General features: G+C 40.2%; 1 protein-coding gene across 3 annotated transcripts in view; it reads right to left on the reverse strand.

The window, feature by feature from the left end:
* Iqch (IQ motif containing H) overlaps window positions 1–26,610 on the reverse strand; it is a 177,594-nt gene that overhangs the window by 77,438 nt on the left and 73,546 nt on the right. For 2 of the 3 annotated variants that reach the window (XM_031344193.1, XM_031344191.1), the window contains exons 10-13: window positions 23,318–23,869; window positions 22,484–22,550; window positions 10,975–11,058; window positions 6,891–7,066 (exon numbers count right to left, since the gene is read on the reverse strand). In XM_031344193.1, the coding sequence (XP_031200053.1) occupies window positions 6,891–7,066; window positions 10,975–11,058; window positions 22,484–22,550; window positions 23,318–23,869 (879 nt within the window). The remainder of the gene's footprint in view (window positions 1–6,890; window positions 7,067–10,974; window positions 11,059–22,483; window positions 22,551–23,317; window positions 23,870–26,610) is intronic. The other variant, XM_031344192.1, reaches the window with a different exon arrangement.

Raw genomic sequence — 26,610 nt, forward strand, 5'->3', positions numbered from 1 at the left:
ATAATAGTGATTCATCTCCACAACACTTCTGGCATGGTTTAACACTAAAGCGTCTGGAAAATCAATACCAAAAAAAATGAAAGCAAAGGGCCCATAGCATCCTTCTCTACATAGACTCTACATAGACTCTAACCTGGCAACACTTTAAGTGTTTCCAAAGGAGAAAGGTTTTGACCTGATGCCCTCCTCCCAATTTACCACAAAATCCTTCTCAGAAAGCATATGTTTACAGTGATCACCAGTGGTTCTAGCCAACACTTTGGAAAGCACTCGTGAATAGAAAATATTTGAAAATTTCAGCAATACTCAAATTTTTTTTCCAACACAAACTTTAAAAAAATCTATTTTGACTAGGTAGAAGTGGCTCAGCAATTCCTGTGACTGACTCATTCAATTAAACAAATAATTCTATTCATGTCTAGCAGGGGTAGAGGACAGTTAGATGGTCAGTACTCAGTAAACCTCATATACCATGTTTCAGCACATATAAGACATTTCTCTCTCTCTCTCTCTCTCTCTCTCTCTCTCTCTCTCTCTCTCTCTCTCTCTCTCTCTCTCTCCCTCTTTCTCTCTCTCTCTCTCTCCCTTCCTCCCTCCCTCCTCCTTCTCCTTCCCTTTTCCCTCCCTCTCTGTCTGTCTCTCCCTCTCTCTTCCCTGTCACTCCATCCCTCCCTCCTACCCTCCCTCTTTCCTCTCTCTTTCTACATGTTTTAATCTATATTAAAGTTATTTGTTTTCTACAAGTCTCCATTTCCTTATCTATAAGATGAGTATAGCAGCACCAGCCTTGGGGATGTTGTGAGGTCTGAATGAGATAATGCACGGTCAAGTATATTGATCTAGTACATGGGACATGATAAGCACCTGATGAATGTCACAGTAACTATCATGAAAAAGTTAGAGGAGGTAGAGGGTGAAGTACATTTCAAGGCATGAGGAGGCTTTTATAAGGTGAAGAGGGGCATGGAAAAGTCATTGCCCAAGGATGGAATATTAGAACCTTAGACTAAGTCTACTGCAATAGTGCTACAGTGTTTTCATTCCCTATTATAGAAGAGATAGCATGAAACCAAAGAAAGTGCTGAAAGTTTGTAGTCAAATACATATGGGCTTTGAATCTAGTTCTATTACATATACATGTATATATACATACACAGACATATATATATATATGAATTTATATATGACTTAGATTCTATAAGCCCATTTCTTTATGTATTAAACTAGAGTGAAAAAAATTACCTGTATGCTGGAATTGCTCCAAGGATGAAATAAGATCATGAACATGCATAACATTGGGACGATAACAAAAATGATAGTAATAGTAATTTTTAATAGAGAAAACCCTCTTAAAAATAAAGCAATTAAGCCGGGCGGTGGTGGCGCACGCCTTTAATCCTAGCACTTGGGAGGCGGAGGCAGGCGGATTTCCGAGTTCGAGGCCAGCCTGGTCTACATAGTGAGTACCAGGACAGCCGGGGTTACAGAGAGAAACCCTGTCTCGAAAAACCAAAAAAAAAAAAAAAAAAAAAAAAAAAAAAAAAAAAAAAAAAAAAAAAAAAAAAAAAAAAAAAATAAAGCAATTAAAATATCATGCTGATAATACAGTGCGAAGGTACTGGATCCTTAGGGGAATTCAAGGGGTTTTAGAAGGTAGTACCTTGTATAATTTTAAGGAAAATTTATTTATCTAAAACAGAAATGTGAATGACTGTGTTTAAGAATATCCAATGAGCTGGGCAGTGGTGACACACGCCTTTAATCCCAGCACTTGGGAGGCAGATTTCGGAGTTCAAGGCTAGCCTGGTCTACAGAATGAGTTCCAGGACAGCCAGGGCTATACAGAAACCCTGTCTCGAAAACAAACAAACAAACAAAAAAACAACAACAAAAAAGAATATCCAATGCATCTGTTCATAAATGGCTTCTGGATCTATATCTTCCAAGTGTGTGACAAGAGATACGAACTGGAAATCAGTCTTGAATGGATTTGCAACTTGCTGGGTGATTTAAAACAGGGCTGCTTCAAGTTCCTCCTACTCGTCATCCCTGTTTCTAGGAGAAATCTTATGCAACTCCAAGCATTTATAAAATAGTTATACAAATCAAACTTTTATTAATAATAAATCAAAAATTTATTTTGAAACAATTCTTTGGTTAAATATATATATATTTACTAAAATTATATATATATATATGTATATATATAATTTTATCACTTACTAAAGATGAAAGCAAATTCATATACTAATGAGATTATATACTTGCCCATTTAAGTCTTGGGGAATATGTTGCAGGGCATAGAACATTTTCACTATTTTCTCAGAGTTTATCAATATTTTTATTTTATAGACATCAATGTTGAAAATTCTACTTTGCATAAATACAAAATACCAAAAATGTTCATAGGGACATTTCAGAAATTATTATCCCAAGCCAAAATTAATTGAAAGTTTTTTTAAAACTATGACCCAGCAATGCAGCAGCATTTTAAACACATTTTGTCAGTATGTGTCTATGTGTCCTTAAGTGCAGAGTGTTTGTTGCTGCAGGGACCCATGGAAGGCAGACGAGCACATGTGACCCCCTCACACTGGAGTTATAGGTGCTTGTGAGCCACCATGTGGATAAGGCACCCTACCCGGGTCTTCTGAAGAGCAGTCAGCTAAGCTGTCTTGCCAGCCCCTGACAGCAGTTTTAAAGATCAGTCTAACAGAATGCAATGCAAAGACACAAGTCTGAAACTTACTAGCTTGGGAATGATGGTAGGAAAATATCAAATGTCTTTGATTTCTGTAATTAAATCATATTCCTATAAAAGCAGAAAAGTTTGTATGTACAGTGTGTTTTGCTAGTTTTTGTTTGCTTAACCCAAGCTAGAGTCCTCTGGGAAAAGAAACCTCAATTGAGGAAATGCCTCCATTAGATTGGCCTGGAGGTAAGCCCATGAGGCATTTTCTTGATTGAAGACTGATGTGAGAGGGCCCACATTGCTGCTCCTGCAGAGGACCTGGGTTAGTTTCCCAGCAATCACATGGTAGCACACAACTGCCTGGAACTCTAGTTTCAGTGGATCTAATGCCCTCTTCTGGCTTCTGTTGGCATCAAGCACAGATGTGATACAGAGACATATATGCAGGCAAAACACTCAAACACATAAAAAACACAAAAAATTAAGTTTCAGTTAGTTTTATGAAGGCATGTAGAGTGCAGAGTGTACAGGTTGTGTAGTCAGCACTGAGGCTACAGGACATTTGTGCCATGTGGCATAAGCAAGTCACTGACTTTGAATTAACTATTGGGCACAGTGTGTTTAGCAGTATTTCACTGTGTCTGTTTTCACAGCTTCACATTCAGTTCACGCCCTAGAGTTAAGAAGCTGAACATGGAGCACTCTGCCCTCCTGAAACTCAGCTCCTTCCTTATATTCAAGTGTCTTTCCAGCTCTGAAAGAACTCCTAAGTAAAGCCAGAGCACTTCCATATTTATTATGTAGTATATATGGAGCTTTTGCGGGAGGTGGGGGTGATAGAAAGTTCTGAAATAGATTGTAGTAAAATTTGCACAGCGTGGATGTATGTAGCACTACTGAACTGAACTCTTAAAGATGGCTGTGATGGTAGAATTTTATCTTGTACTTTATCCTCCAAAAAAGGGGTAGGGGGAGAAAAAATCCCAGTGTTCCTCTGAGAAGATTTAGATAATTTACTGTTGGGCCCCTCCTCCAAATCAGGAAGGAGATGATGTCAGTGCCTCTTAGATCTCATATAGTTTGACTTCCAGTTACAGATGCACTGTTGGCACTTGGTTCCAGCTGTGGTTGCTGACCACCTGTCTTGCCTTCTTAATCACTTTCCTTTTCCACAAATTACTTCTGTGTGGAAATGTGAAACAAATAAAGCATACCCAGGACTGTCGACTTGAGGTACAGTAGGGATTTGATGACAGAATAAGAAGCTCAAAGCTGGACTTGCAAAGATGGCTCATTGCAAGAGCATTTGCTGCTTTTTCAGAGGACTCAAGTTTAGTTCCCAGCACCTGCATCAGGTGGCTCACAACTACAACTCTAACTCTAGAGGATGCACCAGCTTCTTCTGATCTCAGTGAGCTCTCTCCTCTCTCTCTCTCTCTCTCTCTCTCTCTCTCTCTCTCTCTCTCTCTCTCTCTCTGTCTCTCTGTCTCTGTCTCTCTCTCCTAAAAATAAAATAAACCCTTAAAATAGAAGCTCAAAGTGTTTGTCATATCATCTCCTATTTGATCATACAACAGTCCTTGCTATGTAGATGAATGATTTGTCCAAAGTTATACAGCTATGACCATAAAGTAGAAGATGTGACTCCAGTTAGCACAGCTGGTATGCTCATCCTACAAAACAAGAAGTGAAGGCCTGGGTGCTTGTGAACTGTGAAGAGAGGAGAGCAGACACAACAACCAAGTTCAAGCTCTGAGTACTTATCCCAGCTAGGGAAGACTTCTGTCTCCTCTAGATTGACACATCTCTGTTGACAGGCATTCTCTCCTGCTCCATAGTCATGTCTGGGCATGCCAGTTGTTGTCTTCAGGCATGATGGCACCACAATAGTATCTGCAGTATGTGCTTTAAGATTCAGATGTGAGTAAGTGGTGGCAGAGGTCTTATGAAGTCATTAAGAGAAAATCTGCAACATCAGTTCTAGACAGGAGATTATCCTAGATGACCAAGATCTAAACTGTTCCCAATTCCCTTCCTTATGGCTAGTTTTCTTTACCATCACTTATTTCTTATTTTTGACCTGAGACAAAGAATGCCTTCAGAAACATTAAAATACTCCAAAATTGGCATGAAGACTCTTACACACATACCAGCACACTTACCATTACAAATCTTAGCTTTATATAGTAACTTTGAGAGATGCACAAACAGATTTTTGGCATGCTTTAAAAAATCTCCTCAAAGCCATCCATTTGAATGAAAATCAGCACTGACACAATCTCTCAGACCCATTAAAAAGAAATAAAGCAATAGCTAAACAGGAGCAGAACTGATCTGAAAGGGAGAGCTTAATTTTTGTGTTTTAAAAAGTTGATTGCCTATGAGAGATTAATCACTCAAATAATTTGAATTTAAGCTTCAAGCAGAAATATTAAGCACTTTGAATTTGCATACCTGTTTCTGCTAGCCAGGATGCAGACCTACTGTGGCTGGAGCCCACGCTGTCAAGGGTGCTGCTACTTGACTCTAGCTTGGAAGGGGAAAGGCCACTGCCAGGGTAACCTTCTCAGGGAGAGACGTGGGGAGTACTCTGGAGCTACCCAGTCAATCCCCTGTCTCTTATGAAGAACAGAAGACAAGAAAGCTAAAGAGGCTTGCCCAGGGTCACTGGGTCATCCACAAATAAAGCAGCTATTCCAGTGTGTAATAGTGAGCTACAGGAGACAGATTTTTGGTTCACAATCTGGTCCTACTATGGACACTGAAATAAAAAATGAGTTTTGGTTTCTGTAGCCATAAAAGGACAGCAGTGATTTCAGTGTTGCCACATTGTATGAAACTCAAATGAAAAATGCATGCTAAGAATCCAATAAATGTTACTTTACCTACCATCCTTATCACAAACCCCCCTTTCAGCTCCATGCCTGTTCCATTTCAGAGATGCACATACTCTGTTGGCAGCCAGCAGGTGTGAATGTGAGTTCCTACCTCTGAGAGTAGCAATAGTTTAACCACAAATGGTTTTGAATGTTTTTCTTCTTTGCTTCCTAACATCCTTATCAATTGTGCCATCAGAGGATGAGATAGGCAGGAAGCACCAGAGATCCTGCATTTGATGGAGGGTCTGAGAAGACCTCAAGAGCATAAGGATCTTGTGATAGTTTGTACTTACCCTCCCTTTCTACAGCCAGATGTGCCAGTGAAGCAGAGTTGAGCAGAACACTGTGGGGACTACTGAGGTGTCCTCAGATGAGATGTTGCTCTTGATAAAAGAGTGGAGGCTGAAGGTGCTTCACAAGTGTGTGCAAAGCTGAAAGCTACAGCAGCTCTCCCCTCCAATCCCTCAGGCTCAGTCTCCCTCCCTCCCACTAGTTTGTCTGCTAATATGTAGAGTGCTGAGGATGCGGTGGTACCTCCTCTCTAAATGGAGAGTGTTATCTGGTGGCAAATGCACTCTTTCTTTTTTTTTAAACCAACTTCAAAATGGGATAGCCCATCAGATAGCAGAATGTGTTGGGGGAGTTAAGTTCTAGTTAAAATGTGGAGAAGTCCCTTTCAACTCATCTGTTGTACTGCCATCTACTAGGAATCTGCGCTCATGGTTCCAGCGACCTCTTAGTAGCTCTTGTGCAGGAATAAGAGTCTTTTCTATCCATTATAAATCAGAACATTAAAATGTGGGCCTTGTTCATAGAGAACCATGTGATGTGGAACATCAAGGCCACTTCCCCTAAAGGAATGAAAATATGGACTAACAAGGAATGTCTGTGTGAGGGTCAGAAACTGGGGTCCCTGATCCACACTCTGTCCCTGGGTAGCTTTATGGCTGGATAGGCCTGCACTTGATGAGGGTATGAGAAGACCCCAACAGTATAAGGAAGCCTTCCTTTCACTGTCCTGGTGAACTCCACAGAGATTAAGAAAAGGGGTGATAAGAGTTGTAAATCTACCCATTTGATTGTACCTCCCAGGAGCTGCAATTAGGCTCTGCCACAGAAACAGGACAGGGGTAACTCAGCTAAGTTTGAAAGTTAAACTGTGGTATTTATTTCCTATAGTCCAACTAGTAGTCTAATCAGCAAAGCTGTTAAACTTGCAATAATATTTCACTGATGTGTACCAGAGCATTGCAAGTTATAAAATTTCCAATTTAATTTTACTACATCCCTGAAGCCATAGTAATTAGAAGACAACTCACGGTGAAGAAGTTTACAGCTTCAGGGGTGATAATTCTGAACCTGTTCTGCAGGTCAGTCCTATCCCCATAGCACCCCGTTTTGACAGCTGCTTGTAGACTCAGGAGTTTTCTGTAGTACAGCTTTAACTCATCAGTCATAGGATGGGAACAGATGTAGATGACATTGACGTTGGCATCTAAGAAATAGCAGGCACGATGTTAATTACTGATATAAACGTAAATGACATGATGAACTCAGGCAACTCTGGCATCCCATTGATGTTACAGTGGTTTAAAACAAAGAGTACATCCAAATCCACACCAAGTTCATTTACATTGACTCTGCATGTGTCTCAGTGATCTAAGGCAGCCCTTCTGTACTGTTTCTCTAATAAAGAAGACACGACCACCGACAAAATACGCAAGACTTCGAGGGAACATGAAGCAAACATGCACAGGGACCTAACTTAACCATTCCCTTTAACATCATTGGGAATGAATCCCATTAGAGTCAGCAAATTATGAACAGAGCCATTAATTTTAGAAAGCTGATGAAATTTCAATGGAACCCTATGCTTGGATTTGACAGGGCCAGTTTAGGGAAGGATTTGGCAGAATAAATGGGCTGATGATGACTATCAGTGATTCCCTCAGGAAACTACCCTATCCTGGAGAGGAATATATTACTTCAGTAGCAAATCTAATGATTCCTGGTCCAAAGAAAACATTGCCCCAACTACTTTCTTCTTCAAAGTGTGCTTCTTACCTCACACACAGAAAAAGTCTTCTCTCTTTCTCGCCATCCCCCACTCTCTGTTTTTGAGACAGGGTTTCTCTGTGTAGCCTTGGCTGTTCTGGAACTCACTCTGTAGACCAGGCTGGCCTCAAACTCAGAAATCTGCCTGCCTCTGCCTTCCAAGTGCTGAGATTAAAGATGTGACCACCACTGCCCTGCTTAATTGGCTATCTGGTTCAAAGGGAATAGTGAGATGCGATTTACTCACTCTGTGCTGCAGAACATTCTAGGGCACATAGATGGAAATTAGCAGCCAATGGAGCTATTCGTTCATAAAATAACTAACTGATCTAGATATGAATAGGAGCAAAGCTTGATATCCCAGGAAACCCAGGGATCAGTGGATGGAGATATCGAGCTTTTAGGGAGCAGCCATTTCATGTGCCTAAGTCACACAGGCACTCACGGGAGTTCAGAGGAGGGAGAGCTAAAAGTGTCACCTTGGGATGCGAAGGTCGGGAAGGGTTGCCAGCCTGATTAGTTCAGTGTGGCAGAATACACAGATCATGGACTGATTCTAGCTTAGCTTCCTAGGTCCCTGGGCACATTATTTAACTTCTCTAAGCATCAGTTTCTTCACTTGTAAAGTGGGGAGTTAAGTTACCGAGGTATAGAGGTTTAAAGTATTAAAAGAAAGGAAACACAGGACATGCTGACCAAATGGCATAGCCAGTGTGACTCCCTGCCATGCCCTCTGCACCTGGGCTCCTTTTATTGATCCCTTGATTTACTATGATGAAGTGGTGTCATCTGTTATCACTGCTAAGTTTTCAGTCTATTAATCCAAGCTCCCCCACTTCTTCCCCCTGAGACAGGGTTTCATGTAGCCCAGGCTGCCCTTTAACTCACTATGCAGTAGAATCTGGGTTAGAACTCCTGACCCTCCTGCCTCTGCTTCCTAAGTGCTGGTATTACAGGGTTACACTCCCAGGCCAGGCTTACTCAGTGCTGGAGGTCAAACGCAAGGCTTTATGCATGCTAGGCAAGCATTCTCTCAACTGAGTTCCCATCAGCCCTCACCAAGCCCCTTAAATTCAAGGTTTATACTCTGCATGTCCTCCAAGCCACAGTACAATTTAGACTACACAGGAATTACTCAATAAGCCCTCATGGTTAGCTGGGGATTTAGAAGAATAGAGAGATTTAGATGGTTGAATGTTTTGCTCAGTGAGATATATGGCATGCAGGAAAAATCTCCCCCTATGAAGACAAAGTGTCTTTTAAACTGGCCCAGTAAAAGGCAGGTATGGAGGTGTTCCACATATGTAAATATTTAAGGGGCTACCATTTTATTTTGAAACCAGATTGCCATATAAACGTCAAAATAAAGTAGCTGAACAGACAGTAATTAAATAACTTGTATCCAATTGCCGACTGATCACGGGATTTATTGCTAGCCTTGTGTTTTGGAGAAGAAACTGATGTCTTACCAAACTACTGAGTCTAAAAGGCAAATGTGTGTTGTTATTGTTGCTTTGGTTTTTTGTGTTTTGTTTTTAAAGAAAAACATAAAAGAATAGGATACAAACAGCAAAAATAGCTATAGTAACAGAAGAAGAATTTTGCTTGGAAAGAAATCTCTAGGCTTCAAGTAATATGAAAAGAAACTGAGGACCACACTTTTCTCCTTCACTTCTGCCACCGCACTGTCCATCACTAACTGTTAATGTGCAGGGTGTGTGTGAGTTCACTAGGAATCTACAGACACAGTTAACTGTTAGCGGTGGGAGGAGCGGTCATGACTGGCAGTCAAAATCAGTTCCTCTGTTCCTCATGTAGAAATGGGGAGGTACTAGCCAAAGGGCTTCTGCCAGACAATCCTGACGTCACAGCCAATATCCAGTGGCAAGTTTTAGCAGTGATCAGATTGTCTCTACTTCCCTCCTGAATGAGCAGGAAAACCAATGCCCTTTACTAGTAATTAACAGAATAAAAGACTTTTTTTTTTCCCCAAATCATTTTTCATTTCCGTTTCCTATTTATATTTCACAAGAAAGCACTTTTACCATCGGTGGTCCCCTCTGTACTGTCCTGCTCTTGAAGAGGTTGTGTGGCCATACTGCTGTGTCAGAATGATAATGTACCAGAAAATGGCACGATCTCTCAGAGATGTCTATAGCTACAAAATGCTTTCTTTGAAGGTACAGACTGAATTATTGGATTATTCAAAAACCGTAGCTTAGTACTTTTTTTCTTCTATAATAAGGAACTTCTATAAAAAATACTCCTTTGTGGTGGTTTGAACTATATATAGAAGGGTATATAAAAAGCTGAGAAAAAAAATTAACTCAAATAAATCAGAGCAAAGTCTGCCCTCTGCTGCACCTCAGTGGTCCCAGCCAGTCAAGCTTTTAGTTGGAATAGCTCAGCTCTAACAAATCAATCTCACATCACTAAAGGGCTTGTTGTGTAATGCAGAAACACAGCATCCGTGCCTAGATAACATATTAAAGCAATTATACTATTATTATTTTAAGACACTGTAAATTTCTAGTACTGATATATTTTTGTTACCAAATGGCATTTATAAAATAATAATGATGTTGAAATATCTATGAATCATGTAAAGTATGTCATTCCAGGGAGCCAGCTAAGTTGGCCATTGATAATATAAAATTCTTTCTTGTATTGCTTAAATAAGGGCCAAAGCAATTATACTTTAACAAAAAGTTTTCATAAACTTCTAACAATCTAATTTTTATTTAACCCTTAATTTTGATCCAGTTCTTCACAAACTGACTTGATTTATTGAATATGCTTTGTAATATATTTTTTTTAAGCTTTGAAATCTGTGTATTTCTCTCTCCTGGACCCAGGTTTGTGCTGGGAGCTGACTAAACAGCTCCAGCACTTGACTAGTACAGAGACATCTCCATCTGTCCCAGGCTGGCATCTCTAAGCATTTCTTCCCAAGGCACGTGTTTTCTCACAGTGGCCTTTGCTCCCTGCCACTCTCACAGTGGAGACGCCGCTCTTCACCTGGGCACCACTTTTACTCTGCCCAGAAGACAAAATAGATAGTCTTGACATACACAGAGAATTTTGACTTCATTCACTGTGAGAACCCAATAACTCAAATTATTTGAGTCTATTGGAGGGAAACTGTTATTCAAAAAAGAATTTAGAAAAGTATTTGAGTAATTGTTCAAACATTTTAAAATTCAAGTTGATTTTACCATAAATCTGTTACTTAAAATAATCAGAATGTTCAGTTCTTTCCTTGTAGGGGGGAAATAATAAATAATGAATACTTTACCAATATCTACTTTAAGGTTGTGACAATCATTGATGCAAAACTATTTACTGTACCTATGATGTCACACAGCCTCCCCAACTGCATGTTCTGCTCTACATCCAAATCAGAAATGCAGTTTCGCACAGACTGGGAATATCCTAAAAGGAAACAAAGTGTCAAAACAGAAACAGCACGCTGATATAAGAGAATGGCATACGGGAATTTCAGAATGTCACAGTTTGCATTTTTAAAGTCAAAATGTATTTCCTCTGCAGCATCATGCAGAAACAATAAGCTCCTAAGATTTCAGTCTGCACTTCTCACAGCCAGGGTAGAAGATGCGCTATGTAGCATGCTCTGCATTAGAGGTTCTTGTTTTTTCAATACCAACAAAGCTCCTGACAACCAAAATTACAAATGCGTAGAGAAAACATCTGACATTTAATGTGAGTGTTAAGAAGGACATCTAAGAATGTTAGACTCGGGCTGAAGGAGTTGCTCTGGCTTTAAAATCATGCAGCACTTTGAACCTGGATCACAGAATCATTCTACACAGGGTTCTGTCAAACCCCTTGCTGTCAGAAACATCTATTCAAGGAACTCACATAATAAAGAAGCTGTCAGTTAGAAGAACTTTTAACCTTCAAAGGATAAGAAAGGTCAAGGCATTTACTTTGTTGGTACTAAGAAAGTCTTGTGGGTCTTTTGTTTTTACTGGAGACGGAGCAGAGGGAAAACACACATGCCCCCATTGTCCAGAAATCCCCATAAAAGTAGCAGCAGCTTATGCTCACATCAGGTCTTTAGGAACAAGTGGGTCCAGACATGAGCCATGCACCCTCACCAGCAGGAAAAGCTGCCGTTATGAACCAAAGATAGAATTCTCTTAAAAACTAAAACCACTTCCCACGTTTTGAGAGATGCTTCCATGCCTCCTTGTGGTTACTGAGCCCAAACACAAGCCTAGAGTGCAACTGCTATAGAGAAAGGGTTTTTACAGATAAATCCAGGAGATGAAGCACATTGCTTTTTCAGCATAAGGAAAACTATAGCAATTCATGCAAGGGGGCTTCATACCAAATGAACTCTGATAATTGCTTCTTTGCTTTGATGTCAGTGTTTAAACACCAGACAACATCTGAAAAGCAAATGAGTTTATAATTCATCTGAAAGTCTCTCTGTTTTATGTATATGAACTTAAAAATTATAGAGACAGAAGGACCAATGAATCATTGACATGGTTTGAGTCATTTTGACTATTAATTTCTCAAATAATTTAGGGAACCATTCCACATGTGAAAGTGAATAGAGGTAGATAGGATTTCAGTGTTGTTCTTATGCATGGCTATGATATTGTAACTCTTAGAATTTTGTATATCTACATTTAATCTACTCAGGTAATGTCTTAGAAGATATATTAGCAAATAACATATATTTAGGCGGTAAAAGGGTAAGGAAAATGCTTGTGGAATAAAGTGTGATGTAAAAACATTCCTGAGACTATTCGTGCCTGCATCTTCTTTCTAAAGATAAAAGGAAGCATGAGATTTCTCATTCAGATGATGTCCAATTTAAAATGTAAAAGGCCTTTGATCACTTTGTAGCCGCATGTGCAGCACATGAGAAAGTTTGTGTTTCATTCATGTGCTTGAGGCCAGTCATCCAACAAATTACTGGTACCTCTTTACTGCTGATCAAGGATGTATACTAAACACAAACACAAAGCTATAAGAACTGGCTACTTAGCCCTATTCATACACCCATTTTCTGTTAGCACTCTCAGAGCATTGTTTAGAGAGTCACGTGAAATAACAGATATGAAGACACTTTGAAAATTTCATAGTAGTATGAAAGATAAGGTATTTTAATGTTGTGAGGTATGTGCACCTCCAAGGGACAGGACACATTCTGTGATAAACAACATGGACATCCCATGACATGCAATGTATACACCATCAATAAAGCAGAAGTAGGCAGGCACTTTTAGATTTTTATTGACATGTACATGTGTGAGTGGGTATGTGAGTGCATGTAAATGCATGTGCCTATGTATACTATATATGTGCAGGTGCTCACAGAGGCCAGAAAAGAGCATCGGATTTCTTGGAGCTAGAATTACAGGCAGTTGTAAGTTGCCTGATGTGGTTGCTGGGACTTGAATTTGCATCCTCTGGAAGAGTAGCAAGTGCTCTTAATGACTGATCTATCTCTCAGCCCTAGGGAATCACTTTTGGTTTTTGTTTTGTTTTAAAGTCAAGTTTATTTTTGTGTTGTGTATATATCCACAAGGTACATTTGTTGATGATAGGTGAAAGCTCTTACAATGCTGATAGCATAGATCAAATACTGTGGTGAGAACAACCAGGCAAGCATCAGCAAGAACCCCAACTGTGGCTTTGGGTACTGAGCACTGTGTCAGGATCACTGAGAAATCATACTTTAGAATATAACCACACCCCAAGGAATAAAGGAGGGAGACCCTAGCTAAGACTCCTAGCAATGGGGGATGTGGAACCTGAACCAGGCAAGACTACCAACGGAGGGATTGGGACAACTCGGCCACAAACCCTTTGACCCAAAATTTGTCCTACCTACAAGATATTCAGGGTTAAAGACGGAGCAGAAATTGAGGGAATGGCCCAGCTTGAGACCCATGCCACGAGCAGGAGCCCATCTCTGACACTGTTAATGATAGTCTGTTATGCTTGCAGACAGAAGCCTAGGACAATTCTTATCTGAGAGGCTTCACCTAGCAACTGATGGAACCAGATGAAGAGACACACAGCCAAACATTAGAGGCAGCTTGAGGAATCCTGTGGAAGAGTGGGGAGGAAGAATTGAAGGAGCCAGAGGGGCCAGGGACACCCCAAGAAAACCTATAGAATCAACTAACCTGGGCCCTTAGTGGCTCACAGAGACTGAACCATCAACCAGAGAACATACATAGGATGGACCTAGGTCCTCTGCACCTGATAACAGTTATGCAGCTTGGTCCTTCCATGGGACTCTTAGCAGCAGCAGGACAGGGCTTCTCTGACTCTGTTGTCTGTCTTTGAATCCCTTTCCCCTAACTGGGCGGCCATGTCTAGCCTCAATAGGAGAAGATACATCTAGTCTTACTGCAACTTGACATGCCAAGGCGGATTAATATTTATGGGAGCCCTCCCCTCTTCTGAGGAGAAAGAGAAGTAAGGTGGGTTATGGGGAGGGGAGGACATATGGAGGGATTGGGAGGAGGAGAAGCTTTGGTTGGGATGTAAAGTAAATAAATAAATTGATAATAACAAAGGTGTAGTTAGGTCAAAGGTCAGACTAGGAACACTGGGGGTCTGAAAAAAATCATCAGCTTCAACCTTATCCTGTTATAGAGGAGGAAATCAGGGATCAGGGCTTTGCCCAAAGTCACCTAAATCTATAAATTCTTATACATTTCAGCTACTTTATTTTTCACTCATATGACCAATTTAAATATATAACATACAAGAAAAAACCTCCAAATGGTAGCATAAAATTACAGAAGAGAAAAGAGTTCTTTAATAATTTTCCATGTTGTTTTTCTGTTTTTGTGGCAGGTGGACATCTTAATGATAAAACCTGTGTATATGCTAGGCTATATGCAAAGGGAAATACAGTTGCTAACCATCGACTTCAAATAAAAAGATTTCTGCATTTTTCTAGGTACACCTTTTACAACAAGAATCCTTAAGAGTGGGAGAGGAAGTCAGGAGAGTAGCAAGCAAGGAATGAGACAATCCAAGGGAGACCCAGGGAGCTGTCGGCCTTAAAGATGGCAAGAGAGGACCAAGAACCTTTATGAATTCTTCTGTGAATAATGTCTACAAGTTTAAAAAAAAAAAAAAACCCTATCTTCCCATCAGGCCTCCAACAAAAACCATGGTTGTACTGTAATTTTTATTTTAGTCCCCTTTAGACTTCTGAGCCACAGAACTGCAATATACTATTTTGTATTAAAAAATAAAGCATTACATGCATGTGTGTGTATGCATATGTGTTTGAGAGAGAATGAATGGATTAATGAATGGATGTGAGGTCAGAAGAGGGTGTCTGACTCTGGAAGCTGGAGTTGCAGGTGGATGTGAGTTGTTCGACAGGTATGCTGGGAACTGTGCTGCTCTGTAGTAGCAGAAGGCACTTCTGTGGAACCATCTCTCCAGCTTCTATTTGCACTGGTTTTGTTTGTTTGGTTTTTGTTTATTTTTTGAGACAGGGTTTCTCTGTGTAACAAAGCCCCAGCTGTCCTGGACTCTATTTGTAGACCAGGCTGGCCTTGAACTCAGAGAGATCCCTCTGCCTCTGCCTCCTGGGTGCTGGGATTAAAGCCATGTGCCACCATGCCCAGCCTATTTGCACTGTTTTGAGACATCAAATCTGTAGCAGTCTATCTTTCCTTGCTTCCACCAAGATCAACCCACCTTTCTTAGACATCCTGCCTCCCTTTTCTTTCACCTTTGAAAGATGAGAGGGCCAAGATGCCCAGCACATGCTATGAAATCAAGTGTTCCCTTCATTAATATTTATTTCCTAACTTCAGCTGAGCCAAACTAAAACCTCAAAAGAAACTTCTTTTAAATGTGGGATCATCAATATTTTTATAAGCACAAAACTATCTGAGGCTATACGAACATGGCCTCTTTTTATGCATCTGATAGGCCTTTGTGTCTGACAACTTCCTTTCCTTTCCTTTCTTCCTTTCTCTCCTTCCTTCCTTTTATCTTTCTTTGTATATGGTGTATGTATGTGTGCAACATGTGTGCCTGTGTGGGGATCATAGGCTAGACGTTGACATTGGGTGTCTTCCTCTTTTGCTGTCCACGTTATAAGACAGGATCTCACTGAATGAGTGACCAACCACATGAGCAAACATAGTGTGCCTGAGGATCTTAGTCAGGCTCAGTCATGCCATCCCCAGCACACTCCTCATTCCCAGCCTTTCATTCTACAATTGTGCTTACTAATCTAGAGAATTTATGGCAAATTTAAAGAATAGCAAGAGGGATTTGTAAAAGTGTTCTGGGAATGCAGCATCATGGAAAGGCCCAGAAGTGGCAGGAAGGGGCTTTCTGTCTTCTTGGGTTTTGTTATTGTTGTTGTTGTTTAAACTGTATTGTCTTACTGTATAGCCCTGGTTAGCCTGGAGCTTTCTGTGTAGACTTGGGTGTCCTTGAACTCACAGAGATCTGCCTGCCTCTGCCTCCTGAGAGCAAGGATAAGAGGCGTGTACCACTGTAGTCAGCTGTTCCCAGGTTTATAGAACGTTCCATCTTGTCCCACATAAATTGTAGAGTGTATGAGTATCCCCACTTCACATCAAAGAGGGACACTAGTAAGCTGTCTCTCACGTTACTCCACTAGTCTAGTCTTTACTAAATCTGTGATGCTCATTGTTGGTTACTGGCAATGGTTTCCCTGCCCCAACTCCTACCTTCTCCAGTGCTGCACTTCCACAGACACATAGCATGTGATGCAGACTGCTTCTTTGCAACCAGCAGGCTAGTTCTTCTAGTATTGGCTTTTCTTTCAGTGTATCCATAGAAATGAAGAATACAGCCAGACTATGTGAGACTATGTGAGGCCTTCCTGGAAGGCCTCCATTGGTGTAGCAGATCACATGAACTGCTAGCTCATTACTTAGCTCATTACCCTGTGGTTGACTGTTACTTAGCACCTCTTTTTAAGAGGTATCCATTACAGTGGTACTCAAAGAGCTGAAGATAGGCTCTTGGTGACTCTTGATGACTAGGTGCTTAGTCATCAGGTAAGTTGGATGGTCTGATGCAGTAGATCCCAGACATTTTGTACTGTAACTGGTGATGCTGAACACATCACATCCTACCACGTTGTTATAACAGCTGTACTAGTAACTCCATCCCTTCTCTTCTATTCAAGAAAACATGTTTGGTAGAAGCTGAGCAATACAGACATTATCCCAGAAGCGACCTGGAACTGCTCCCATTGATTGAAAAAACTTTGACATTCCAGTGGTTAAAAATAAAAAGGTAAACATGACAGACATCACATGTGACTTGTAATAATCTGGACACCCATAATATAAACAGTAGGGTTACATCCATGTTTTAGGGAACAATGTGAGAGTAAAAGATTCAAGAAGGCAAGAATTATAAATCAAGAGGGTATGAGAGATTCCAACTAAGCCATTTATATAATATATATGCAGTGCCAGTTTAGCTAAAATTAATAGTTGTCTTTTGGAGGCAGTAGAAAAAGATTAGATTATTTTCTTAGGAAGGTATTATATATATATATATATATATATATATATATATATATATGGTATATTTGCTGAGTTTTAAAAATGTTCCCAAATTAAACAGATTCACTGTCAAAAGAATGATACTTTCTATTGTACCAGCTAAAGCCAGTGAGTCTTGGATTATGGTCTGGGGGCTCTAAGGGCCCTGAGACCATTTTAGGGGCTCTACAAGTTCAAAACTGCTTTCAAAATGATTCTGAGAAGTTACTTGCCTTTTTAAAAGCGACTCATTCCCATAAGCTCTGAATCACTGAGTGTTTATTGATGCACAGGCTCCATGTCAAAGCCAACATGCAGTATCGCCTCAGCCAAGCTTGGTGCCAAGCCAAAGAGGATGCTCACAACTATTTGAAAGGCTGTAAGACATTCTGCCCCTTTCCAAATATTTAATCTCTATAGGGTTGGATTTCTGTGTTTCAACCCAACAACATAGATAATGGGCTAACTACAGAAACACAAAAATCCAACCATATTCTATTAAGGGATTTGCAGATTTATCAAACTAAATGTGCTTTTTTGGAAAATAGTTATTGTTTGTATATAGGTCAATACTAGTAATGCATTTATTAGTTCATTTCTTAGTTCTTTGGTTTTAGTTCCTTTCTCCCTTCATCCCTTTTTTCTTTTTCTCTGTCTCTCCCTCTCCCAGACAGAAGCAGAATCTTGCTATGAAGACTAATCTGACTTCAAATTCTCAGTCCTCCTACCTCAGCATCCTCAGTGCTAGTATTACAATAAATACAGCAAAAGAATGACAGACAGAATTTTTTAGGGTCTCCAAGTATCATTTTGAGTCTAAAGGGGTCCTGAGATGAAATGTCTGAGAACCACTAAACAAACATCAATATTTTAAGGACAATTGTGGAGATTTCAAAGGTTAGATCTTTCTGTAATATATTAAATTTATTTTAAAGCCTATCCTAATATAAATCCATTTAATGAAAATTCTGTTAGCTTGTGCCACTTGGCACCCACTTCAGTGCCATTTCTATGTATTCATGTATGGTTCAGTGTTGGGCAAGTCAAGACCAACTGGCTATCTTCATATTACGGAATCATTTGGCCAACTCTGATCAAACCTGTAGGCAGGTGCTGGCTTGGATTACTTGCTTGAATACAACAAGGAAGAATTAAAAAAAGATGTTTTAATATTAGTTTGTGCTTTGAAGAAACTAAATGCTGACGTGGTTTTTGACTCGTCTTAAAAGATGGCTATCTCTAGGAAACACCATCAGGGAGGTCTTGACTGTACATCTTTCTCACCTAAGGCTCCAATGTAGCATCTCCATAGCTTACCTATGTACACCATAGTAATTGCAAGCCCGTCAAGACTGAAGTTGGAGAGTTCCAACTTCCTGTCTCAAACTCTAAGGAACAAAGTCTATCCAGTCTTTAAGTTGGTAACAAAAACTGGAAGTCCACCTGCCTTCCTCACAGGAGACCCCAGTTTTGGCTCTTAGGTTGGGAAGTAAAGCAACTGCAGTTAGGAAGCACCCTTCCCATCAGCCTTTGGGGGACCCGTGATCATCTGCACACCAGCGTTTTCCTATCTTGTCCTTCAGGCTTTTGCAGTAGTGTGGGCCAGCTGAAGAATGTTGTCCACAAACTTTACAAAAACAGTATTCACAGTTTTTATGGGATGGAGTATTTTGGACGCTCCTGATTGTGTTAAAACCAAGGATAGTTTGCTGAGCTAATGCCCAGAGGGGGAAAAAGTAAAACTGTGAACGTTTGTTTTAGCTGTTAAATCAATTGGCCAATTGGCAACAAAATAAAATATTAAATGGAGGAAAATACAAAGCAAAGCCACGTGAATGTGTCTTCTGTTTGCTTTCTAGACGGGGGAGTAGCTAGAGGCGCTGCTGAGAGGCGACTGGCTTCCAGTGGCCCCAGATTTCAGCTGAAACCTCAGAGCATAGTACTTGGAACAGCCCACTTCATGTCAATATATTTTTAAATGCCACTAAATTTAGAAATAGTACTAATTGATGTACTGTAGCAAAGAAGTGCAAGGGATAAATGAAAAGTGGAGAAAGTGACCTGACCAAAGACACTGCGAGCAGAATTAGTTGGCAGGTTTTATTTAGACCTCTTTTTTTTTTTTCTAGAAAAATTGGGATTCTTTGTTGCGGTTCTTTCTTCTTTGACTGATAGATTATTCTTAAAATAGACCCTAGTTTTCTATTTTTGCTATGAACCATAGCAGATTATTTTGTTATAATTATATTTCATTAATAAAAATGATGAAAATATGCAATATCCAATTAAGAGATCAGCCTACATTTTTATCTTAGGAAATTACAAGGCCAATCAGTTTCTGTGGACAATTAGTCAACTGCGTTCCACCTTCCCTGGAGGTTAAAAATAGCTACAAATATTTGTCACTTCGAGGAATACCATCTGAAATGCAGTCAATCAAATTTATAACTCCTCTTTTCAAGGTGGCTACTCTGCAATATGTACTGTCATAATCTTATTATTTTCAAACTTTAGATTTAAAAATACATTATAGTACTTTGCAGTAAAAATGTTACCAACAGGCAATCTTTTCTGTATTTGGAGAATGCATCTATCACCGTAGGTGCAAGACCAGAGCAAAGAGCCCCATGTCTCCAACAGCAGTACGTTATAAACCTTACTGTTACTTCATCTTAAGGTCAAATAAGTGAGTACATCCCCCAATGGCTAGGAGCATGGTGTAATTACGTACAGTACATGAATGTTCCATGAGAGAGAGAAAAATAGGACTGTCTGTGAGGGGAGCTTGCCTGAGCCTGACAATCTGAATAACTAGTTTGGGGATGGTGAACTAAATTTCCCTGCATCTGGAAGTGAAATTATATTGAATAGGATGGGGTGATTATTTTTGTTTTGATTTTTTCCAATATACTTAGAAAAAATAATTTCCCTTTCATTTTTATGAACTGTTGCAATGAGTGTCTGGCACATGAGACAAAGAAGCCATGTGTATCTGAAATCTCTGTGCATTCACACAGGAAAGTTGCAAACAAGAAAAAGGTGTCCCACATTATTAAAAAGGAGAGAGATATAGAGATATAAATACATTATAAGATTCTGTCTGTAGAGTAGGAGAAATGATGTAAGGTTATTAACTGATTTTAAAGTCCCAGAGCCATTTCAGGGGAGCTGGAGCAGGCCTCTGAGAAGGAGTGGGTGAGGCATGCCTCTGAGGAAGTGGAGTGAGTGCAGCCTCTGAGGAAGTGGAGTGGCTGAGGCAGGCCTCTGTGGAGGTAGAATTAGTGCAGCAGGCCTCTGTGCGGGCCTCACTGGGAATCAACTTGAGCTGGATCTTGGCTCTTAAAAATACTCAATTCACAGTTTTCCTTGAAAATTGGTATTTCTGTTGCTTGCAAACAAACAAACAAAAAACAAACCCATAGTGGTGAAGGCCTCATACTGATATATGTAATTATTTACACTACATACACACAATATGAAAGAAAGTAGCTTTAATCATAAATTTAAAATTATGCTTTGTAATTCAGCATTTATGATCTGGTCATTCTTCCCCTAGTTAACATTCACCCAGCCCCTTTGACAGCTGTGACACTTACTCAGACGTTTCTGGCTCTGCCCTGCTTACACTGCTGCTGCAGGCTCGCTTACCTTGGAGGGAGACACTTGTACAGGGGTGACTGCAATAACCTCATGCCATCAACATTGCAAAATAGGGGACAGAGACTTAGTGCTGATCAGCACTGTAACATGGGCTCCACTTCTAAGTCTAACTCTGAAATAGAGAAAGCAAAACAAGAGCCCCACACCATAACAGGCCAAGTGTACAATTAGTTGCAGAAGCAAAAGCTCTTGCACCTTATTCTAAGGCCCCATGTCAGTTAATAGGGTCTTCAATTAGCCTCTCAGGTTGTACTCTATTACGAGGACAATTTCTGTGTGTGAGCAGATTTTGTGTGCAGAAGTAATCTCACCAAAACCAAAACATAAGTTAGGATGGGATTCAGATTTGTCTTCACTCAATTATAAGCACAGAAGAGCAAACTCCAAGGCTCTGCACAGAGCCAGCATTCCTCACTGCATCAAGCCCTCAGGCCAAAGCATACACTCTGTAATCTAGGGAGCTGTGCTTACTTTCTTACTATTAAAATTTTACTAATTTAAAAAAAATCTTAGTTTCAGTTTATATAGTAATTATGATATTTTTCTTTCATATTACTATTCAGATGTGATGTTTCTTTACCACACACGAGCATGCATTTTGAACACTAAATTTCAAAGCATAATTTTACATTTATGATTACAGCTGTTTTCTTTCATACCATACACGACAGGCATTTGCGCACTTGAGAACAAGATGTAGCCTAGAATTTTACTACAGTAGATCACTGGCTGTACTACTCTATTTAAAAGGCCTCAACAAAACATTAACAGGTAATATTGAAATCTAGTGGGGTTTGCTATTTGTCAAAATTCTACTAAATCAGCATTAAAAAAAAAAATCCAGCCTCATTCAAGAAATTCAACAGCCTAGGCAGGAGCAAGAATGAAGCAGAGCAAGCGGCCAGCACTGCAAATGCTGACAGCAACTCGTGTCTGAGACACACTTCCGGCACAGATTTCTGAATTTCCCTATGTCATTTTGGCATACCTATTTTACCGCTGTGTTTCAGACAACAGCTTTTAAGTCCCCCAATTCATAAATGTAATTAAATAATTACATTAGTGCTAATTAACATGAAACTGCAGATTATTTAAGCGCAAAAAACACTATTCAACTTCTTAATTATTCTTGTTCACACAGCATTTCCTTTTGCTCAGGCGCCCTAGGTGCAAATAAAACATCCCATCTGCTCGCAATTAGAACTAAATAATTTCAGAGAATGTAGCTTATCATTTTGACTGCACATTTGATTAAAAACAGTGTACAAGCAATATCCTGGCTTATTGGCGTAACAGCAACAACACACACAAGCCTGTGTTCTTCTATCATTAAAGAAGATCGAAAACATTATCTGTTATTTCAGGGGGAAAAATACAACTTTTTAGTTCATTTCATACAGATGAAAGCGAATTACAGCAAATCACCTCTCCACTGAATAGCAGCCCCCACATAATGACTTTATTTGCTTAATCCCCAAATTAAACGCCGTTTCGAGCGAGGGCCCTGTGTTATTACTCTCATCATGTCGAGAACATTTTCCTGCCGAGACCAATTTGAATAAAACAAGGGGCCTTCCTTGAACTCAATCAAGGAGCCATAATGTGGTGGGTAATAGAGGTTGCTGATAGATTTGCAGGCAAAAGTGTTATACCTAATGATGGTATATGGATAATAGTCCTCCTGGAGGTCCTGATGCGACTCCAGTTGGCTGCCAGATGCTGAAAAGCAAGGAGAGCATTGATCAGTGACAGGAAGCTGTAGTGGATTCATCTAGTCAAACTTCAGCTGTTTTTCCACTGTACAGTTAAGCCAGGCATAAATTATATTAATTGATTTAATTACATACTTAAAACATCTTCCCCAATTAATTTAATTAGGTGGCTACATGATGCTACTGGCAGGGGAAGATTAGAGGCAGCTCACTTAATTAACAGAATATGAATGAAAAAAAGAGAAAGCAAACATAAATGAAATTGTGAGCACTAATTAAAAGGCTGTCTGCAAACTTAAATACTTTCTGACAAAGTGGTGACAGCAACGTAGACAAGTGAGGATGTTTTTTCCTACCAAATTAAAGTGTCAGAAGGTGTATGTGTATATGTGTGCACACATACGCATGTTTGTTGTTGTTGCTGTTGGTGGTGGTGGTGGTGTGTGTGTGTGTGTGTGTGTTTGTGTAGAAAAGGTAATGCAGTTAGAACAGTGACTTCCCAACACAACTACCATAGTCAAAACAAGGAATATTTTCTTTTATAGAAAAGATAACAGATTTTGCAGGCATGCGGGCCAGGCTCTGGGTTGAGGCTAAAATATGCTGCCCAAACAGACTCTGTGTATCTTATAGGAGGAGAGTTATAGATGCAGAATGCTGAGGGGAGGGTGGCCGGAGAGGGAAGGAAAGATAAAAAGACAAGTTACTGCAGTTGTTCAAGCAGGAAATACTTAGAAAAAGAGGCTTGCCTTAACAGCTGGCAGCCTGGCGTACCTTGGCTCGAATGCGGAAATTCTCCAGGTGTCTCTGTCGAGATTCCTTCACTATCCTCTTTAGTCTTGTCTTGTGGCAATGTAAAAGCCATGCCAGGGCTATTACACCTGAGGCCCACTTCTTCTGGCGATAAGAAATGAAGCGAGTTCTTGCCTTATAACTTTTCCACGTGGCTTGGATCTTGATGGCAGCTTCTGTTTTTCCATCTCGCCCCTTGTACCTCTGCCCTGGAAGATTTAACAGCATTTGGATGTGGTATGGGTTCTCCAACACAGCCAGAACATCATTTTTGGTCAGTTTGTTCTTCAGCTCAAACTCTGGAAGAAGGGACACCAGATTCCTCCCTTTTATTCTGGCTTCTGATATTGCATAGTCCTTGAGAAATTTCTCAATTTGTTCCAGGAAAGAAAAAATACTCCCCCAGATTAATCTGAAACGTGATTTGAATGCTAAAAAGTCTGGGGCTGTTCTGTCTACAGAGCCATTGTAAACAGAAAATACATAATCCCATGGTGATTTCTTAGTCTTAGATGGTGTAGTAATCTTCATGCCCTGAGGAAAGAAAATATTCCAGAGTTAAAATATCCCATGATTTCTGTAAGAGTGTGATCAATACATACATACTAACACTTCACCAATTACCGCTCAGTGATGGGAAGGCACGGCTGCTAGGACTGATTCTACATATGTACTTAAGGATGTCAAAAAAATGTCACTAAGACTCATCAGTGGGCGATATCTCATGAGAAACTATTAAACTGCTATAAAAGTATTTCTACATATATATAATAAAGATATATACATAATATATATGATATATAATCTGTTTATACTATATAATGATCTGTTTCCTTGATCCATTTTATAATTTATATATTTAATAATAAAGATATAAATATATCATATGTATCATACATATTATACACATATCTTTATTGTATATATATATATATATAATGATAATCCATGTAAACTATAGAGTGACTTCAAACCCAGTGTGCACAACTTAGTGAGAGATCTTGACTCAAATACACACACATATATATATCACTTCTTACAATTCTATCTATATATCTATATATATATCACTTCTTACAAGTCTATATATAACACTTCTTACAATTCTATACATATATCACTTCTTACAATTCTATCTATCTATCTATCTATCTATCTATCTATTTATCTATCTATATCACTTCTTACAATTCTATCTATGTACCCCTGGTCTTAGAGACCTGTGTTGCTGACTCCTTGTTCTTAACTCGTCATCAACCATAAAAACAGAGAAATACATTATTTTATGTGTAAATGTCCATAGGAATTCTCTAGGGGTGGGATGGTGGGTGATAGCTTTTAAAGGTGCCTTTCTGTATTTAAAACATCACGATTTTATAAGTAAATCAAATCAGAAGAGATCTGGATGACAACAGAGAAACATAACATCATCCTCACTTTAAAGAAACTCACACCTGGGTCTGGTGGCATAGGCCTGTCATGCCAACTGCTGAAGCCGAGGAATGGAGTGATGACTGTGAGACTAGCCTGGGCTACAGAGTGGCTTCTAGCCCAGCATACACAAGTTAGAGAGCTAAATAAATAATAGAACATGAAAAGAGGGGCTGCCAATAGGCCTGCCTAACAACCACGAGGCCTGAGACCCAAGCCTTAGCACTAAGAAGGACATTTTGCCAATAAAAACCCACTGTATTTCAGTTACAGGCACTTGTTGCACTAGAAAGAGAGTTCGCACCAGGATCTAAAAGTCCCCGATGGCCTGGCCGAGGAGAAGAGGGAGGGGCAGAGTGAGGAGAAAGGTACTAACTGCTAGCAGACCTTAGTGCTGGCAGAGTGGTCGGTGGGGCTGGGGAGAAAGCAGGGGGCACATGTTGTCAGAGGGCGAGCCCGCAGCCACACTTCTACCTTCCTACAAAGATGGATTCTGATGATGCACAAGGTTAGCATTCAGAGGGGAATGGCAGGGCCCCATCCGTGAGGAATGGATATGCAGAATGGCCACAGACGGCCATTCGTGGAGCTGGCTGGTCTTGCTAGTCACAGGTTTGATCCAGTCGTGAAGACTCCGCGACTACTGCAGGAAGCAAAGGTATGGATGGGTCATCTGCCAGAGAATGCTGTCTCCTTAAAGATGGTCAGATAGTTTTCAGAATTCCTTCTTTTTATTGGAGAACAGTAAGGAAGTGGGACTACCTATGAAACAGAAGAGTCTGGGCCTGGGGCTCAGAAGGGAAAGGACTCCATCTCTCTCAAGACAATCTGCCTCTCCACAGACTGGGTCTATCTAGGTTATCTATGTGCATCAACAAAGGAGGATTAGACCTTCTGATAGAATCACCTTGGGTGAACTGAAGTTGTAGACATTAACAGGGGTTGTTTTAGAACAAAAGGATTACACCTTTTTACCTTCTTGGATGAGATACCTGCTCTCAAAGGAAGCATGCTCCTGGCCATCAAATAGACCACTCAGGTGCCAGGAAGCCGTGGATTTGGAGTCAGCTAAAGCATAGCTGTAGTACATCTGTCACAGAGAATGCCACACACGGGAGCACTTCAGACTTAGAGCAAGAAAAGACATGCCTCTCAAGAGAAAGGCTTCCCAAATTAAAGCAGTGCATCAGCACTGTGAGATGCATCGAGCAGGTGAAGACAGAGGCTTCCCGGCCTGCTGGAAAGAGAGCCTTGAGTAAAGGCCGCACCACGCCTTGGGGCTGCCTCCTCCTGTCCTACCTTCATCTCCAGGAATCATTTGTTCTTCCTCTTTTTGTTTACAAGGAGCTGCTCTTCTGGAGTGATGTTACCAAGTAGCAGTTTTCTTCTTTCTCCTAGAGTGGCTCTATTGAGATGGCTGCACATCCTCCTGCCCCTTTCTTGGGACCACAGCCACACGTGTCCCTTTATGAAATGCCTACTAGACTAGCCCCACCCCCACCCCCACCCCCAGCTCAGACCTTCAGCTGTGGCCTGATTATTAGCATCCTGCTCTCAACTGACTGAGTCAACTAGCTGGCAAATGCTCTTTTTTATTTGCAGAGTGTAACCACTAATTAGGTAACTTTCAGAGTTTCTGGAGCAGTTATTTAGGGGAAATTCTAAATCTAAAGCAAAGGAGGGAAAGGCAGGATGGTGACAAGGTGTATTAGAAAGACCCAATGCAGAGCAACTGGATAAACCCAGCACGGCAAGTGTACTATCCAATTTAGGAATAACAACTGCAAAAATGCAAAGAACACATTCAGGAAAAAAAGAACTGATTTCTAGATCAATTTTTTTTT

This window comes from Mastomys coucha, unplaced genomic scaffold, assembly GCF_008632895.1.
Source record: "Mastomys coucha isolate ucsf_1 unplaced genomic scaffold, UCSF_Mcou_1 pScaffold23, whole genome shotgun sequence".
NCBI lineage: Eukaryota > Metazoa > Chordata > Mammalia > Rodentia > Muridae > Mastomys > Mastomys coucha.